This window comes from Anser cygnoides, chromosome Z, assembly GCF_040182565.1.
Source record: "Anser cygnoides isolate HZ-2024a breed goose chromosome Z, Taihu_goose_T2T_genome, whole genome shotgun sequence".
NCBI lineage: Eukaryota > Metazoa > Chordata > Aves > Anseriformes > Anatidae > Anser > Anser cygnoides.
The window spans coordinates 62,346,309-62,365,719 of record NC_089912.1 but is presented as its reverse complement, the minus strand read 5'-3'; the positions used below and the strand labels follow the sequence as shown (position 1 = coordinate 62,365,719).

General features: G+C 39.5%; 1 protein-coding gene across 18 annotated transcripts in view; it reads left to right on the top strand.

Annotated features, from left to right (window-relative positions):
* The window catches only part of LOC106045176 (ubiquitin-associated protein 2), a 128,646-nt gene that overhangs the window by 28,831 nt on the left and 80,404 nt on the right, over positions 1-19,411 (top strand). For 14 of the 18 annotated variants that reach the window (XM_066988562.1, XM_066988563.1, XM_066988567.1 and 11 more), the window contains exons 5-9: positions 1,883-2,036; positions 3,674-3,751; positions 11,898-11,952; positions 13,124-13,227; positions 18,323-18,382. In XM_066988562.1, coding sequence (XP_066844663.1) covers positions 1,883-2,036; positions 3,674-3,751; positions 11,898-11,952; positions 13,124-13,227; positions 18,323-18,382 — 451 coding nt within the window. The remainder of the gene's footprint in view (positions 1-1,882; positions 2,037-3,673; positions 3,752-11,897; positions 11,953-13,123; positions 13,228-18,322; positions 18,383-19,411) is intronic. The other 4 variants (XM_066988558.1, XM_013195549.3, XM_066988559.1 and 1 more) reach the window with 2 other exon arrangements.

The following is a 19,411-nucleotide window of genomic DNA, read 5'->3' as shown; positions in this document are numbered from 1 at the left end:
GTAGTTTACAAAGGTTTTGATGGTCTATGATGCATACCCATGTCCAGAGACAGTGTTATTCCCAACTTCTGAAAGAAGTTTAAGAAAGTTTTCTTCCAAATGGTACTGATTTTTCTCCTTATATAAATAGTAATAAATAACTTCACAAATCCTGAAATCCTTGTAAATGTCTGAAATTCTTACTTGTGGTAAAGCATGGATATGATGCTTTCATAGTTCTCTTTACTGATATTTAGATCGTATAAAGCCTTACTACAGTCTCTTTTATTTTAGATTTGTGGGATCATCTGTTTTTGGAGATTTCTTAAAACAATTGAAGATCACTTGGCACCACACCCATTAGCAAAACAGTGCATTCTGAACCATCTAGATTAGGTTTTTAACCTGTCAGTGCAGTTATTTATCGTCCTTTAAAGTATCTCTGAAACTCTTGGAGGGTCTTAGTGTGCAATGCAGTTACACAGGCTGTGGCAAGTGAAGCCGTGTGATAGTTACTGGAGGAGACCAAGTTTTCTCCCATACAAATAACATGACATTGCTCAGACAAGTAGTTTGGTACTTCTAATCAGCACCATCTGTACTTTACCCAAGTTGTCTTATGGCAGTGTAGTCTTCAATGTGAGAGATGAAATTGAAAACTGACTTGAGCTTCTTTCTCACCTATACCACTACAAAAGATGAATAACCGTTCTCTTTTAGTACTTAATGTTTTAGTGTCTTATTTGAGAGATTGAGTTTATACTTGCAAACTGCTTTGCTACCTGCTTGTTCAGTAATGTTAGTTTTTTTAATTCTAGGCAGATTGGATTAGCTGGTCACTGCCTACCTTGAGAGGGTTTCAGTGAAGAGATCACAGGACCCAAATTACTGATAGCCAACCTTTTATGATGCCTGTTGCGAAGCCATGGGCTTTATCTAGTGCTTCACAGTTGACGGCACCTTATCTGCATATGCAGTTTTCCTGCTTGAATACCTTATCCAGACTATAAGCTCCTAGAGGTGGAGACATTTAAAAGCATCTGCCATCTTAATGGTTTACAAATAATACCTTTCTTCTTTACTTTGCAACTATGGCTCAATAGACTAACCATGCAATTGCATAATGAGTTGCTGTGCTATTCTTAGCAAGTACTTTAGTCATTTTGTTTTCAACTCCTACAGATGTTCATATGGAGCTGATATTATTTCTGAATTTATTTTGGGGTTGGATTTTTATATTAAAGCTGAGATCTGTTTGTACCTTGGTACTCTGTCTTGTTTAGACATATTTCTTGAATTGTGCTCAACGTGATGAGCTGTAGCTGTTAGTGGATGTTTTGTCTTATGGCCCCAGTTTTCTCAAGTTCTTTGTCTGCCGTTCTGTCTCTTGGTGCTTGAGCTCTAGTAGGTCTGGATAATTTTTTTCTGTAGACCATGTACTTCTTCACATCAGTCTCTTGTTCAATAATGCTTGGAAGATATTTTTTCATTTCCTTGTGAGAAAAGATAGCTCTGTGCTTGCTCCCTTGCTAGATTTATGGAGGTAGTAAAAAGGGAAAACGTTGCTCTGTTTTTTTCTATGTTGTGGTCTTATTTAGGCTTCTTTGGACTGGTTAAAATTGCTATATAAAATTGCTATAATTAATATATAGCTGGAAGTATTTGAGATTATTACATTTCATAAGAAAACTAAGCTTCTATAATTTGTTTCTTTCCCATCTCTTCCCAAAAAATAGACTTTGGTTTTCCCCTTGTGTCAGTGTAGTTTCTGATAGGTATTACTGGTGTGATATTATACAAATACCTGTTTTTTCCCCGTGACCTGGAGGGGTGAGAGGCAGAAGTATACAGAGAAGCTTCTTCCTTTTTCATTTTTGTTTCTAATTCTATTCTATCCAAATAGACTTCTTGGGAGACTGTAGGGGGAAAGAAGAAAAGCGTTGGAAAAGAAAGTTCAGAAAACAAAGAGAACAGAGAAAAACGAGGGGACAGAGAAGTGAGTCGTGGACGGGGAAGTTCCAACAGACGGGGAAGAGGAGGCAGCCGTGGCCGAGAGTGTACGTACAGGGGGTTCATTTTTAAAAGCTTCAGGCATTTTTCTTGCAGGTGAAGCTGGTTGAGAGCAAATGCTTAATGGAATAAAAACGTCGAGAGTTATAGCTTGGTGCCTAAGTGGTTATAATTTGTTTACATGACAGGTATGCTTGATCTAGATGACTTAGTTTTGGGATGGTCTGTGCTTGTATTTTTCAGAGAACTGAATTTAAGTTTGTCCTTTCTTGATTGATTAATCTTGTACTTAGTGTTCTTTTATTTAAGTTTTATAATTGAGTCTTTGTAACACTGCTTGAGAGCAAGTATTTCACTGCACAGCTGATACACTTTTTTTGTTTCTTTTAATTAAAAAAATATCCAGCTTTGACTCCATCTCCTTTTATGAGTGGGAGAACCTGAAGATGTTCTCATCTTCTCATAAGGGGAATGAAAAGACTGGGATCATTATTAATCTCTAGCATATATTACTGACATAAGCCAGCCACAGGTGAGTTACTACAACAGAGAAAGTGCTTTGTGAACTGAAACATTAAAAAAAAAAAAGCTACAGTTTATATAGGTGCAATACGACCTTGTGTAAAGAGAGACTAATATTTTCCAAATCAGGTAGTATCACATTAAATTACCATTGGATACACATAGCCTTTTTCTTCTAAGTTTTATCAGCAATGTCTAAGCTGCATGTATTGCCTATAAGAGCCACCAACAGCACTGATAAATGAGCAGAGAATGGAGAGAGATGAAATAAACACAATCCTTTTCCCATAGAAGTGGGAAAAATATTTACAGTATTAGCCAACTTTTTAAATTATTGTAATATATTAAAATATTTTGCCATTGAAGGCATTGTGAAGCTCTGTTAGAATAGAGTAACATCAAAACTGAAAGTCAGAGGCAAGATTTTTGCCAGAACCAGATGTTGCTTTTTTCTTTCCTAAACTGAAACTGAGGATTTTCAGATGGTTACTAGTTCTTGATGTTTCCTTCCCACCTTTTTATGCATGCATTAATGGTATTGTTGCTGCTATTAGGACAAACTGTGCAGTACAAAATACTCAGCAGTGTTTTAAGTGGACAGTCATCTTTTTTCTTCAGGGAGCCAGCCATCTTTCAGAATACCTACTCAGCAGTTTCCAACGAAGTAGAAGTTGCAGTGTTTTTCAAACACCTAGCCTTCTATCATCATCCTCCTCTGACTTAAATACAGAGGAGAGTTAGTTTCTCCTGGCTGCGTAGGGATGTGACACTGGCAGACAGGAGATCCGCTGTTCTTAGTTATTCCTTATTCTTTCAGTGTTGCCAACTAACGCGTCAAGAAAGTGAAGTTTGAGGCAATTCATTTCTCACCAATTTACACTATTATATAATTAATATAATAGTGTAGGCTGCAAAACACTGCGCTTCAAAGAGTGTCTGATATGTTCCTCTCTTAATTGATATTTTCCTTTCTAATTGTCAAATTCCAAGTAAGTAACTTGTTTGTGGCTAGGCCTGCAAAGAAGAAGGGTGACTGAGATATCTTGACCATGCCACTCTGAAAATCTTAACCTTTCCTTCTTGGGATTCAGTTTAAGCAGATGGCTATATTGTCTTATGTATGAGTCTCTAAATTTTCTCTTAAGCTGTCTTCTTTCCACAGTTAGAGCTGAAGAGAACGGAGTGGACAACAATCAAGGAGACAGGCCTTCAGACCGTGGAAAACGTGGCCGTGGGAGAGGTGAGATGGTGACATTGGTGGGGGACTGGCCTTGATTTCATTTCCTGAAATGGAATTCCCCCCCTTTATGTGTTTAATTAAAGAGCTTAAGCATTTGGTTATCCTTTGATTCCATAAGCACTTCAGCCACCTTTAATTTAGGTACTTGCCACCCCCCATAGCCCTTTTCACCGTTGGGTCTTAGAATGACTTAAAGGTGATTGGTATCAATTATTTTAGCAGTTTTTGGTGTGGTAAGCTGGTGTGCTCTGGCTATTGAGAGCTGTTTTCCCGGATCGAATAATGCCGGCCTGGGAGTTGGAGTGCACTGGGCTCCTCAAGACGTACCTTGGCAGCAGGAGAGTACAAGATTCCATTTGTGGAGCTCTTGAGGAGGGATTTGATGTGTGCTTATGCCATTATTTTGGGGTGGATCCTGTTGTTAGGTTTGTCTTCTGTTTTTGGTACCCAGTCTGTGAGCACTAGCCACCTTAGATGCTTTTTGGTGAGGGAAGTTTGGCATGAAGTTGTTGATGAGGAGAGCTGTGGAAAGAGCACTGTGGAGTCATAGGTAGAATTGCACATCCTGAAGAAGAGAGGAAAAATGTTGGCAATAGACTTGGTGTGGAATCAAGGGATGCATGGTTTGTTTGGATTTTCATGGGATTGAGTGTAAAGAAGCTTGCTTTTCTTGAAGCAAGAGGAAGGGAAACGGGTTACCTGGGGTTGTACTGGGAGATGGGTATGAAGTTAAACTGATAAAGTGCACAGTAGGGCAAACGTACTTAGTAATGTGGAAAATATACTTAATTGTGGAAAAACAATTCTACCTTCAAAAGGACTCTTCTCTTTGGAATATCCAGTAACGAGGCATTCAGTGACTGGCACATCCAACTTCATTGTCTCCAAATCTGTATCTTGAAGTGGAAAGATGCAAAGATGTGTAGCTTCAGAGGGTTGTGAGTGACTTGGTTGTGCATGTAATCAGCAGGCATGAAATGGCTTGTGCAGAGGTAGCTTTGCAGGGGAGGGTGTGGTATAAAGTGTTATAGGTGGAACATAAGGCTTTAAGTATTTGCTTTATAAAATAATTCTTTATACAAGTTGTAAATACAAATGTAGGATTTTTTAAGTTGCTGGGTGGAACTCAAAAGTTAGTCTCAAGTTCTGTCTATTTTTGATTTGTTTTATGAACAATTCATTATGTTCATTGTCAACTCTGCAGTTCTCCAGATGAAGACATACTATCGTATGTCTCAAGCCAAGGCACTTAAATCATCAGTATCAGACTAACATACCTGACTGAAGAAACAGGAGCAACTTAAACCAATTTCAGTTCACTGGGTTAGTGTATACAGTGTGTCTGTATCTCTACTGAATAGTTTAAACTCTACATTGATGTTAACAAAGAGTCTTGATGAAGTCTCCTCAACTGTCTGTGATAAATCCTTTGAATGGCCTCAGGATCATTATATTACAAGTGTGTGTGTTATATGGCAGGAAATACCTAATTTAATTTTATAATGCAAGCCCTTGAAATCTTCAGGGAATTACATAAAGCTGTGTAATTCACTTCTTAATATTTTAAGGGTGGATGACCTTCTTTCTTTCGTTATTAGTAGATAACAAAAAAAAGGCTTCTTGCCATTTTATTCAGGAGTCTGTATTTGCTGTTACACAAAATAATAGTCAGATTTGGGATAAAGTACTTCAGCTAAAAGTAAATAGATTGGTAATCACAACAGAGCACTTTTTTTAGAAATGTTTCATGTAGTCTGTGTGTAGGAATCTAGGCAACATATACAAAATTAGGGGTCAGCTAATATCCAAACAATGCACTCTAGCTATTTTAAGGTACCTTCTCAGGCTGGAATTATCTTATTGGCTGCTTTCTAGGGGCAGATTTGCTGGGCCATCACATTACTGCTTCGTTGTAGAAAAACCTAATTTTAATAAATGACACGCACCGAAACCAGCAGAAGTGGGATGGATTCTCTGGTGATAGTGCACTATTTATTGGGGGAAGAAAAAAGCAAAGCTTGACAGAGAATTTCAGCTTTAGTGCTGTAGGCATTGGCTTATACAGTAGATCTGTTAATGATTGTGACATTCCTTGCAACTATAAAGGGTAGTAGGTATACAGTGTACAAACAGCGCTGGTTGCTGGAATGCAGGAGAGCAGGGATTTGAAGTAGATACACATTACTGAGTGATTAAGAGAAAGCAGAAGTGTGCCGCAGGATGCGATTCGGGACACATCCCAGCTGGAATTGCTCTGCTTCTCAGCTGTTAACCTCTGCTTGCTAAACTGTGTGTAAACTTTGATTTGGAAAGGAGTCAAGGAACTTAGGTTTTTAACGTGGCCTTCCTATCTGTCTTTCTACAACTGAATTTCTTGAATGAGCTTAATTTTGCTGTAAAAAAATACTATAATGGTGATTGATAATTGTATCAAAGTGGTTATATTTGATGGTTATATCTTCAAGACTCTTGGTTCCTGAAAGATTCCCTTTATTTGTGTTTCAGTCAGCTGCAGTGCTGTATAAATTAAAGAACTGTACAGGCACAATACTACTTGATGTTGCTGTTTTGTAATATTCCCACATGCTCAGTTTTAAGCGCAGGTCTGGTTTTCCCACTCTCTTCCACCCCATGTTGAAAAGGGAGTGGTAGAACAAGAAAAAAGGCTTTGAAGGGTACTGAGAAGATTGCCTTTATGGGATGTGAGGAACAAGCAGAGTAGGACTTCGCAGGCTGCAAAAGAAAGGGTTGTGGTAGAGATCTGTAAAGTTTCTAGCAAGAAAGTTCTGTGGGGGAATGTATTCATCACTCATGCAAATATGAGAGTGAGGGGATATTAAATCAGTAAGTTACAGGTTCAGAATGAACGTCAGGAATGGTTTGATATATGAAGTTAACCTGAGGAACTCTTTACTTAAGGTCTTGTGGGTTCTGAAAATTTATACATGGGGAGTTTTGATAAATGTATTCAAAAAAACAACCACAGGAAAAAAACCAAACCAAAACAACAAACAAAAACAAACCAACCAACCAAAACAAAAAACAATGCCCAATGAATGAGGCTGGTGAATTACGTAAATTGTTTGGCTCAGGAAGTGTCTGAGCTACAAATGGCTGTAAATCAGGACTGTGTCCAGAGGAACGGTGTTGTGGTTTCAGCTCTTGTATGTTTCCACAGACACTGACCTCAGCCAATGACAAGATTGTAGGTAGATGATGAACTTCTTGGCTTCATTCAGCATGGAAATTGTTAGATTCATGTGTAACAACTCACCTCATTTACAAAGTCAAAGTGGATTTGTCACTTCCAATTCTATTCCTAAACTCCTTTCCTTTTCGTTCTTCCAGAGCAATGTGCATATAGCAAAAATGTGGAGAGCAAAAACAAATTCATTCTAGCAAAACAGAAATAAAAGTGAAAGGGGAAAACATGAGGTTTTAATTTTGGACTTACAGTACTCGACAAGGAACCTTTCAAACATTTCCTGGCTATGTAAGAAAACAGAGCAGTGCACCCTTTTTGTAAATACCAGACCAGTCTAAATTGTGTTTGTGATCTTTTTTCTTAATTTTTTAAAATAAAAAATAGGCGATCGGGAAGAAAATGAGCTTCTGTAACGAGAATTGCATGTCTAAACATTTTCTTGTTTTAAAAGCTTAGCACAGTTGGCACAGAACATATTTTGGATTTGCTTTGCCAGAACTAGTAAGGATGTTGTTTTTTTCTAAAACATGAATGCAGAGCAGACCTTCTGGAGGTCACAGTTTGCAGTCTGTTTAGTTTTGCTGTAGTTAGCATTACGTATTTTTTTTGAGCTTACATATTTTTTTTAAAGAGATTAACCAGAACTTAGCTTTAACATGTTACTTTTTTCTTTTGAGGCAAATTTGGAGTTGAAAGTTTTCTGCACTTCCTTTTAAAGATGCTTATTAGAGCACATGCAGTATATAAAACTGATGTGATGCTCCTAGCTTTATGATGACTAATAAGAAAAATGATTTGAATTATTACATAGAACATCGGTGTTTATTTTCGTAGTATGAAGTACACAGAATATAACCTTTATATGCTTAGCCCTATCTATTCATAGGGCTTAGGCCTCTGTTATCTCAGCTTCCACTGCAGATTGGCTGGCTGTGTGTTTCCTGAACATGGGTTTGGGCTGTCCAACTACTCTATAGCCTGAGATAAACACAGCTCTTGAGTGTTACCTGCTCTTCCAGTCTGTTTCCTTTCCCTTTCAGCTATTCTTAGGCCTCTTTCTTAACCTTGATGATGTTTTTGTCTGATTTAAACTTGTCAGTGTGAAAATCTTAGTTTTGAAATAGAGTATGTGTGTTCACTTGGAAGGACTTAAGGCTGTAAAATGCATTTTTTCTATAAAGTAGGCTATTAATTTAATGGGATAATTCCATTCAGGTTGTGGGACTACACATTCATCTTGTGCTCCCTTCCAGTGTACACTTGTTTTGGGGAAGAAGCTCTGAGAGAGCTGAACCATTCTTCCCTTGTAGGGAAGTATCAGAGTTAAGACTCATTTTGTGATTATGGGAGATTTGAACTCCCAATGCGTTTTACTGGAAGCAGAAAATCTCCCCATCTGCCTGGATATGACTGCTGTCTTTCCTGGAATGAATGCAAGAAATTAACTGTAAAGTTACCAAGTGATACCACCAATGTGAACCTAGTTGACTGAGATGTGCTGGAGAGCATGAAGGAAACAACACAGAGTTAAAATGTTAAAGAAAACAACAAAATGTTTTAAATATTTCATCACTTAAAGTTATGACATTGGATAGGGTAGTAGCAGGAATGTTAATCGGAATCAACTTTAAACATAGTTCCTCACTCTTGGTTTCCTGGAACAGAAATGAGTAAGCAATGTTGCCTTGATGTTTTAGCCTGTTGTTCGTAGATCCAAGTGGAAAGGAATGAAGAAATTTTACAAGCATTTACATGAGATAGAGCAGTAATATTATTCTTTACCTGCTTTTGTGTTTAATGTGCTGATGGATTGTAAGAAAATCTTCTCCTGTAATCTTAGTGGAAGATATAAAGAGCTACTGCCAAGTCACTTGTTCTCTTTGTGGGTAGATTAAAAATGTTGATAGAGGAATAGATGATAGTTTGTTACCACAGGAAAAAAATCAAGTTTTTGGAAACATTGACCATTATAATCGAAACCATATCTTCTTTGTGTTAAACTTTTTTGCCAGTGTAAATTGGCATTACTGCTCGGAGGAATTAATCCAGTCTGTCTCCTGATGCATTTGGAAATTGATTTTGTTTAAAACTAGCCAAGCCAAAAAAAAAAAAATGGGGAGGCAGCCTGGTAGCTGGGGATGTCAGGTCTGCCTGATTTTCATTGACTAACCCGTGTGAAGGTGACTGGTTTTCTGGCATTTAACAAGCAGAGATCTGGTTCAGAGAGCTGATCCAACAATGACCTGATCGTTTTATTTTCTGATGGTCGTTTTGTGGTCAGTGGTTGTATTTGCAAATCTATCTGTGCAAGAGAGATGACAGAGCTTGGGATCACAGGTGAGGATGGCTTCTGTTGTAGTAGTTTTCATTTAAATGGGTTTAAGCTGCTTTGAAACTGCATGGTTGGGATTTGTGTTGCTGAATTGCAGCGTGAAGCCCATTTGCTCATAGACCTTTTAGTCACCGTTAAAAAGCATGAAAAGCTTGCAAATACATGATGGAAATTCACAGTACCTTCATGACTGTAACTTCTCTGTATTGTTAAACAGCGCCTTCGAAGTATTTTAAGGCCATGTTTTAATTTTGGCAGTTGTGAGAAGTAAGTTAGCATGAGAATTTAAGAATATGTTAGTGACCTGGTTGTGTCAAAGAGAGTATCAGCACTTCCCGCGGGCATCTTGCATTAATGACTATGATATATGAGACTCCACATCTGAGCTGAGTTAGTCTTTCACTGGTGTGTACTCACTGTCCCATATTTTGAATTAGTTCCTCATAAGTATCTTTTCTAGCTTTGAATTCAGTGCTTCCTGTAACCCTACAGGTTTGATACTTCCCTTTAGGCTTCATTGGGATGCTTTTAGTTGCATTTGATAAAATGTTAATGAATTTCTGTTTTGACAAAAAGCATCGACACAGTTTTGTGAAGTTAAGGGAATCTACTGAATTTAAAGTTCAGGATTAGCTTCCAAAGTGATCTGATACAGACAAATCCTTGCTGGCTAGTAGTCTTCTAAGACTTGTAACTTCATAAACTGTGATTTCCTTTACGTTCAAAGTACTTTAAAGTTGTTAGAGATTCTTATTGTTGCTTTTAGCTGGTAGTTTATTGTGCGGATGCTGATACAGCATCTTACATACACCTCACTTGCTACAACCATCTTCTGCTTAATATACTAAGGTTGGTCTTTGGGATTTTTGAACTTGAGAGGCTGGGAAGGCTTTACCTCCTTTCATGCTAGCTATTCTAGCTGATATCTCTATATCTGATGTCTGCCTCAGTCAAACATATTGCTGCTTGACTGTTCCTGTGGTTTGCAGGTCCTCATCTGTTTCATTGCTGAGCTTTTCCAAAAAAGTGTTGGCTTCTGTTCTGTGCTCCATTAATAAATACTGCACTGGCTTCTGTCTTCGTGGGTCTGAGTGCTGTGACCCCTTTATGCCATAGACCAGCTCCCCAGACTTCATTTCTGTGTGCCTGTCTCACCAAAATACCATGTATGCCTGGATGGAAATCCCTTCTGCAGAATTTCACAGCTTCCCTGTAGCTACCAGTATCTTTTATAGAGAATGGGTAAACGCTTTCTGACAAAATGTGGATAAAGCTATCCTGGTATCTCTATGCTCCTGGGAAGTCCTTAAAAATGTAGGTAGCAAACGTTTTAAATAACCAGAAATGTCTTTCAAAACTTGCACAGTGAACTAGGGCAAGGGGGAGAATGGGTGGTGAGCAGAGGGAAAGGAAAGTCATTAGAAAAGGAGCTTCCTGAACTGGTTTTACTGTGTCCTGGAGCTATTGCTCTAACTCATTTTAAATGGTCCCCTGAAAATAAGGGGTGATTTTGATCCCAATTCAAGCTGCCTAACCTAGGTAATTCTGACGTTTGGACAACAAATGCATCGGTGATTTAAGATTATAATATTTGTATTCTGGTAAACTTAGAGTTGCTTGCTGACTTGTAATTACTGCATAATTTTGTCATTAAAATAGACATCACTTTGTTCTCAGTCTGCAGCTCTTGACCTGCTCCCGTCCTTGTAATATGAAACAATCATAGTTGTTCTCAAAAAACAAAAACAAACAAAAAACAACTGGATAGGCTTCAGATATTGACATCCTAAAAAGGCATAAAAATAGAATTATTGTAGAAAATACTACATGTAAGAAATGAGTTTCTAGAGGTTTATGTAGAGCTGTACTTTATGGGTGTTTAAGTAATAAAATCTAATGCCTTGTTGGCAGTATGCTGCATGCAAAAATAAAGCCATTCACTGGAGCAAGAAGCTAGAGAACTAAGGCTGGAATCAAAATTTGGGACGACAAATTTTTTGTTGTTTGAATAGAAACAAGTTTTTGCGGGTGGTAATGGGAATTGTTTGAGTAATCTGAATTGAGTAGTCTTCATGTCAGCGACTAAGAGTAAGGGGCAAGGAGCATGTGTTTGCAGGTAGGAGAAAGTGCAAGAAGGTAGCGGCGGACAAGGGAGTCCGACGGAAAGAAGGAAATAAATGGTGTACTTACATTTTCTTGTCACGGACAAGGAATGACAAGGAATTTCTGGAGAGACCAGACCATGCATGAGGGCTGGGCTATTACAGCTGCTTAGGCAAGAGTGAGAAATTAGAGACGAATTTTTGAGCGATGGCTACTGACTTGGCAATGGCAGCCTCATTTGGGATGAGGCTTTAGGTAAGTCCTTTTGTTAGAATTTTGAGCTACTTCTCTAGTTACAGAAAAGCCAGCAAAGAATGGAAGTCCTACGGAAACATGCAGCTAACTGTGACTTGCATATGGTAGGGAAACATTCTCCTGTGAGAAAATTTGGGAAGGATATATTTTTTCCTGTGGTAGTTTTCTTCAATCATAGTATTTTCTAATGTGACAGACTAGTGACTGGCTCCTTCTCTGCTGTTGCTGTTAAATGGTGTTTTCTCTCCTAGGGTTTGGACGTGGCAGAGGGAGAGGAGCGGGGAGGTTTTCAGCCCAAGGCATGGGGTAAGAAACATGCAGAGCACAGATTTCGGGGAGGATCAAGCTCAGTGGCAAGATTGTTTGCCACTGTATGTATTACTATTGCTGTATGTATGATGAATCACTACAGATGCAAAAATTCATAGATCTGTTAGATGATAACTGGATTATTTTTTGTCTTAAACCAGTGTTTGACTGGACACATCTATAGAACCCTAATCCAAGTTCACTTGAAGTTAATATGTCAAACTTGGAAGAACCCGTTTGTACCTATCAGTAAGAGCCACGTAGTGCCTAGGAGGCTCAAAGTGCTGTGTGGTGCTTATTGTCCTAGGTAAATTGGAAAAGGTATTTGTTTCAGTGGAATGTGAGTCCTAAATAAAAACAGGAAGACAAGTGATTATAAGCTCTCTCCTGTTTTTGAGGTTTCATGCTTTCACTGTTTAGACACACATGTACCCAAAAACAGTCAAAGGTAGTTTGAGAACTGTACTGAGAACTACTCAATAGTTCTAAAGATTGTTTTTAGTTTTGACAGAATAACTTGAATCAGAGAATCAAGCCTCCGTTACTTTCAGTATTTGCCCTAAATGACATTTCATGTAACATTGGTGATGTCATGGTGAACAGAAGGCTAATTCTACTTCTCTAATAATCCTTCTTGTTCACAGTCCATATGATGAACTGAAAGGAGGTTTTTCTGTAATCTTTCACCTGTTATCTGCATCTGTGTTTTTTGGCCTTGGTGTCAGGAGTGTGTTCTGAAATAATCTTGATGTTTTGACTGCTGTCCTGCACAAGTCTGGTGCTCTGAAGTTATACGATACTGGTTTCTTATCAGTCAGCCACCAAGAAACTATCAGCCGAGAAAGGCTTAAAGCTGAGCATATAATCTAACGCTTTGGAGGATGGGGAAGAGTAGGTATGCTGTTAACTGCATTTCCAGGAATTCTTGTTTTGGTTCAGTTTCTCTACAGTTTCCTTGCTTTTTTTCTTCCTCCTTTTCTCTTTTCTCCCTTTTTTATCCATGTCTGCTCATAGAGGAAAAGATTCTTTGGGAGCCAAAATGATCAAGATAAATATATGCGGAAGTCAAGATGTTAAATCTAATACAACTTCAGCTAAAAATGATGGCACTTTTGTTCAATGAATGACCCATGTGTTCTCTTCCATTTCTTAACTTTTAAAACTCTAGGACATTTAACCCTGCAGACTATACGGAGTCTTCTGCCACTGATGGCTTTGGGACAAAATCAGAGATTTGGGAGACTGGTCAGAATGATGCAGATGATGGAACTGGTAAGATGCTTCCAGAAGTGGAAGGATTGGAATGAAGACCTGTAGCAAATTGCAGTTAAAATAACTGTTCTGTTAGTATTCAGCTACCTTCTGAAAATGTGAATACATCTCACGTGGCACAGGTAGTAGTTCATTTTTGTAGCTTTGCTGCTGCTAAATTGCAGAGCACGTGCTGTAGCCCAAGTGACTCTCTGGTTAAATTCAGGGGAAGGCAATTTGCAATTTTTTTTTTCTAGCACTAACAATCCCTTGAGAAGCAAAGGGTTATTGGAAGAGTTATTGGAAGAACCTTGTATGTAAAGAATTACATGTAAAGAATCTTAAGTGCTGCTTAAGATTTTACCTAATTGTAGTTTAGGTTGCAAGTGCCACTGAAAATGATTGGTTCACAGGCATTGAGCAGTAGGATCTGAATATCTAAGTAGAAGAAAAAGGAAAAACTACTGATAAATATAAATCCACTTAGTGACACTGAGATGTCTGTGGAAGCTCTGCCTATACAGCATAGGAACTTGAGCATGTGAGTTTCTGGGATAGAGGAGAGTTCCAAGATCTGGCACCTTTTGAAGAGAATTATTAACTAAAACATGAGTAGGCACTTGAACGGAAGCCAGAAGAGCAGTCTGCCTCTCTGAAGATAGAGGCAGCTGTATGTTTCTATATGAAGTGTGCACTCCTGGCTAAAGGCAAGAGACAAGACAGTCTGGAAAGGAACCACTTCACAGTCGTTCCATGATGATTCAGAAATGAAGAATGTGACCTGTTTGTCTGTGACTTCGAAAAACAAGATAGACTGTTGCTTCTCGTAGTCCGTGGCAGATGAAGACCAAGGGAAGCCTGTGTCATGATGGACAAATTCACGTATGTTATTATCCGCACTTGGAAAACACTGGCTGACAGAGACTTTTTGTTTTTAAAACCCCATTAAAGAGTGACTCTTCTGATCTCTTCGTTGCTGAAGCCAGCTGTGATGATCTCTTTCACAACCTCTGTGTCAAGTGTGGAAGGAAAAGACTGATACTGGAAGCCAGTGTGTGCTCCGTAGAGCACCGCAGTGAGCCCCTTGAGGTGCAGCTTTCTAAACTTCATAAAAGCCATTTTTCACTTAACTGGAGAAGGCAGTAAGAGGCTCAGAGTTCAGGTGGTCTTATTAGGCAGCTCTCTTGTCACTCGAGAGCTGCTTCCTAGCAGTCCGGTGTGGGAGAGTGGCACCGAGGACGTTAATGGTCATTGGAAGGGGAGCTCTTTTGCCAAATAGGGCATCTTTCTGGGAAATTGCATTTTAAAAGACTTGGTGGTGTAGCATAGACAGGAGCATGCCTTTTACTTTCACTCATGTTAGTTTTTCAAATAAATTTATTGGGTAAGGAGTTAGAAAGGCAGCTAATAATACCCTTAAGAATACTGATGCTGATGTTTGCTGTATGGTAGCAGAGGACAAGATATGTTGTCACAAGCATAACAGAAGCAATAAGGTTGTCTGACTAAAGATAGGCAAGAAAGGCATGAGGAGGCTGGAACAGAGGTAGAAAATTCCCTGGTTATTTATTAATAAGTTAGGAGGCTGTGGTTTATAAAAGACTTTGGCTTCTGCTCTGCTTCCCAAGTGAGCCCGAATGGTGGTGACCCTCCCTGTGAGCTGTGTAGCCTTTGTATGCCGCCTCCTTGCAATCTCTCCCTTTTGTGGGCATCTCAGGCTTCAGAAATGGAAGAATTCTGCCCAGGAGTAAGGGTGGGTGCGGCTGAACAGATCCCCAGGAGAGTGTGAATGTGTCCACACGAGGGTTTTGCTGCTAAGGAAATCAGTGGAAATTGAAAGCACACCGGCCTGTGTGTGTGTGTGTGTGCAACTTGTTTTTTGATGCCATGTCCATTTTTGCTGTTAGGCCCCATGCATGTCAGCAAGAACTGCATTGGATTTCAGTAAAGCAACTTAAGGCATGTATGGGATGTTGGGGAGTGTGAGGAGAGGTTTTCTTGGTCTAGTTGGCTTTTAGGTGTATGAGTGTGGGGAGTTTCCTGCAAGATGGGAGTGTTTGTCAGTGTAGGGAGTTTTCTGTGCAATAATTCGGTGAGTGGAAATCTAAAGTAGACAACTGTGAATGTTCTTTATGGATGCTAAGTAACTTTCTGCTGCTAATCTTCCTTCACTTTCAGTGCAAAGGCATCGTAACTGATAGAGCAAAGTCAAAATGCCTGTGTGTATGTATCAGTATAGGCAGAGAATTTTATTTTGTGGTCTTTCTTCTTTAGACAAGTGCTAGGAATGTCAGAAAATGGCCTGAGGTATACACCCCTCCCCAGTTTTTTTAATAAGAGTAGGTTTAAAATTGAGTGGCTTAGTTTTACCCGAGAGGGAAGGGCTTTCAACCTTGTGGTGAAAAGCATCTTGAGGGTGGTTAAAGAGGAGGCTGCAGCTGGGGCAGCAGTTTTCAAGCAGAAATGGGAGTGCTGGGAAGGAAGAGAGGAGCCGGGGAAGGAGTGGCAGACAAGGTGTGGGGCAGGAAGCAGGTTGTACAGAGTTTAGCTGTTGATTTGGCTTGTTAAACAGAAGTACTAGGGTTTTAGGGTTTTTTAGTTCCTTTTAATTTACAGTGCTGTTATGTTAGTTATAGATCAAAAGTCCCAGTAATAAGTTATCAATGTGAAGATACTAGACACGAACCAGAGGACGTGTGTATGTGTGGAGAGCCGTAAAGCCTGCAGTAGGCTGGGGAATGTCAGATAAGAGTATACACAGAGAAAAGGCAGAGTGGAAATCCCTCTTTACTCCCTATAACCCAGTCCCATATCTTTTCATCTACAATGAAAGAAACAAAGTTAGGTGCATTCTTGCTATGTGGAGGATGAGTGTCTTTTGTTTGCAATTCTAGTAAAAAGGAGATAGTGGGCAACTACCTGGAGAGGCTGAGCCAGTTTTGCATATTAAAAAGTTTTCTGAAGACAGAACTCCAGAGAACTTAAATTTGGAGGATGAGTATTTACAAAGTATTTCCTCTTTAAGTCAGTGCTGGGAGAGGATTAACTTAAAAAATTTTGATTAGAAACAAACACATTATTTGTTCTGAAAATGTTGTTGCTTCCATGTGTACTCCCAAAGTGCTCTAGAACCTCGTACCCTGAATCATTGCAGATGCTGGAGGGATCTCAGCAGCCTGAGTGAGAGGGGTTTGTGGAGGCATCGTTGTGTAGTTCTGTAGAACAGCTAGCTGTCTCTCTGGTGTTAAAACTTAGCGTTACTGATTGAAATAGAGAATAAAAGGCAAATCCTAATGGTTTATAATGTTTTTGTGTAATTGTATTCCGAATAATTCAGCATCCTAGTTCTTACAGAAGTAATCTTCTACAGAAAAGCGAAGGGAAGGGACAGGTGGAAGGAAACAAAATGACCAAGTTTTATCCAAAAGGGATTAGACTTGAACAATTCAATTGATGCTTTCTTAGAGGCATGAGGCATGCTGAGTTTTCATTTTCTTACCTTTTTTTTTCTTTTTGTCTAAGGCAATGGGAGATCCTGAACAACCAATTGCACCAGTACTTAAAAAAATAAATTAGGATGGAGGTGCTCACTTCTCAAAGTAGACTATAAAAATGGATATTGTATTTTGGTAATTTACTGTTACCTTAACTTTGATAGTGTTTCATAAATTTCCCAGAAAAACTTTATTCGTATATTCGTACTATCTTGGTTATAAGCAGCTTACAATGACCCTGAAACTGAAGAATGACAACCAAGAAAGAAAAAAAAAACTGTAGTGTATCTGTCAAGGGGGAAGAAGGGAAATAGGTAGCTTGGAAGTTGCAAGGAAGCTGTTTTTTTAAGACTGCTGTAGGAGTCAGAAGGAACGCTTAAAGGAATCATTCAGATCATTTAAGATGTGGATGTAACCCAGAAGAAAAGGATTAATATATGTATTAATACAGAAGTTTGAGATAGACCAAAATAAAATAATTTGGGGGCCGATACATATGGCTGAATAAAAAAAGGGGAGGGGGAAGTGACAGGAAGTGAGGAGATGGAGGAAAATAGTTGAAGCTGTACCAAAACCATATTTTATATTTTTAATCGGCTTTATGACTTTCTGAAACTGATCTTTTTTGCAGAAGAAAACACAGAACAGTCAGAGACGGGAGTGTATGTTGAAGCTGATAGACAAGGATCCTTGAAAACACAAAGCATAATTTCAGTGGAAAACAGAACTGTTAAACAGTAATACTTTGCAAGGCATGGGGTAAAGGTTGGGAAGAGGATTTATGGAGCTACAATAACACTAAGGTGGATTATGGACAAAAAGGAAATTGTTGGACTTGTGGCAAGATCAGACTTAGAAGCCTGTCAATACTAGGAAGCTGTTAGCAATGGGGATTTAAGTCAGGGAAGAGCAATAAAACACCTGACATTGGAAGGATTGATTTTTGGAAGGCAGTGTGTTAATAAGTGACAACGATGAACTTAGCCTGGGTCAGCTAATAAAAGGGTAGAGGGTTGCATTCAGTGTTTGAAAGGAGTGAATGCACAGATGTATAGTCATGAGTAGAAGCAGTGGATAAAAGCTTACATGGAGCATTAGGAAAACGTCCCAGTGTTATTCCAAACAGCTCCAGTCTCCAAAAGGTGTGGTGAGGAGTGCAAGGGATTCAGGTGTGTTTTTGCCAAGGCTTTTCTTTCTTTGATTTACCAGATTCTGAGCTCCCTTGGGCAGCTCTGGCGCCAGCGCAAGGTGTCTGCTGCAGAGGTGGGCCTTGCTCTGTGTAATGTGAGATAAATGCAAGCAGGGCAAATAGGGGATGAACTTCTTTAAAGAAAAAATATCAGAGGAAGGGATTGTGTGCTGGTCAGGAGAGGGGGAAGAAAAACTCTCTCTAAAGAGTCCTGTTCATGAGGCTTTCCCTCCTTTCTAGATTTCCAGAATTTCTGTGGAAATGTGTGGGTTAGCCTAGAAATTTGAGGTATTGTAATTTTGGCGTGCTTTCATGTGATCTTTAGTTATTTTTCAAGTGCCTTGATATTTCACAATAAGAAAGATTCCCCTAGTTAGGGTCCGTGGTAAAAACAAGAGCAAGATGTTTCAGGCAATGTTATATTGCTCCACAGAGCCAATCCAGAGTGGATGTTACCTTGCTCAAGACCTGCCAAATAATTTTGGATTCCGAGGTATAAAATCCCTCCCTTCTCGCCCTGTGTGTATCTCTCTGTGGTTGGCCTAGATCACTAGATTAGTGCTGTTCAGCCCTGCTCTGGCTTGGCTGCTCCTTTTTAAAAGGATACAGAAGGCAGCACTAATTTAGTAAACCTCTCTGTACAGGTGGGATTTGTTGCTGTCTTTAGGGGACTTTGGTTTCTGATGTGTCTCCAGGGGGTTCCTGGTTCAGAAAAAGGATGGGATTCCAGTCGTAGTTCTTTTGCTTTTGTGCTTGATCGAAGGTGATGGTACCAGGAACTTCAAATGCTGGCGTTGTCTTGGCTTGTGGTTTTGTAGCTCAGATGGCAGCTCAGGTTGTTGCTGGGTTACCCTTCCCTGTGCTTATGCTGGTGGGCAAGGCCTGCAGTCCGTTCATCGCTCTTGCATGTCTGGGTCTGCTGTTTCCTAGGGAAAGGATCAGGTTTTTAGATCTGTAGGGTTGTTTCCTGGAGCTTTACTTCTGCTGCATGCTGTGGACTGGGTGCCGTGCTCTGGTGTTTGCCAGATTGTGCCACAAGTGATGGGAAGTAGTGTTCTGCAGCTACGGTGGAAGCTTATTGACTCTTCTGCTGCCATGATATAAATTATCTGTGTTTTAAGATCAAGTCCTTCTGGGAGGAGAAGGGATTTGGGTTGCTCTGCCCTGAGGAGAGGGTTAACAGGTTGGAAAGGAGCCTCCAGAAGCGTAGCTTGGGTCTTGAGTTTGAGTATGTTCAAAGTGGGATTATGGATGTCAGAGCAGGTGTTTTGGTTGTATGAATTTGTTATAGAGCTGGGAGATCCTGTGGAGGGGCTGAGCAACCCTCTCCCTATCATGGGGGCGGGTATAGGAGGAAGTTCTTGATAATGTTTGATATTAATCACTGGTTGCAGATGTGCGTTTGTTCAAATTATGTCTGGTACCACAGCGGCTAAGAAATACGTGAAATCAGACCAAAGCTAAAAAAAAAAAAAAACACCTCCCAAAAGCTTGAGTCTGTGGACCAATTTCGTAGGGCGTC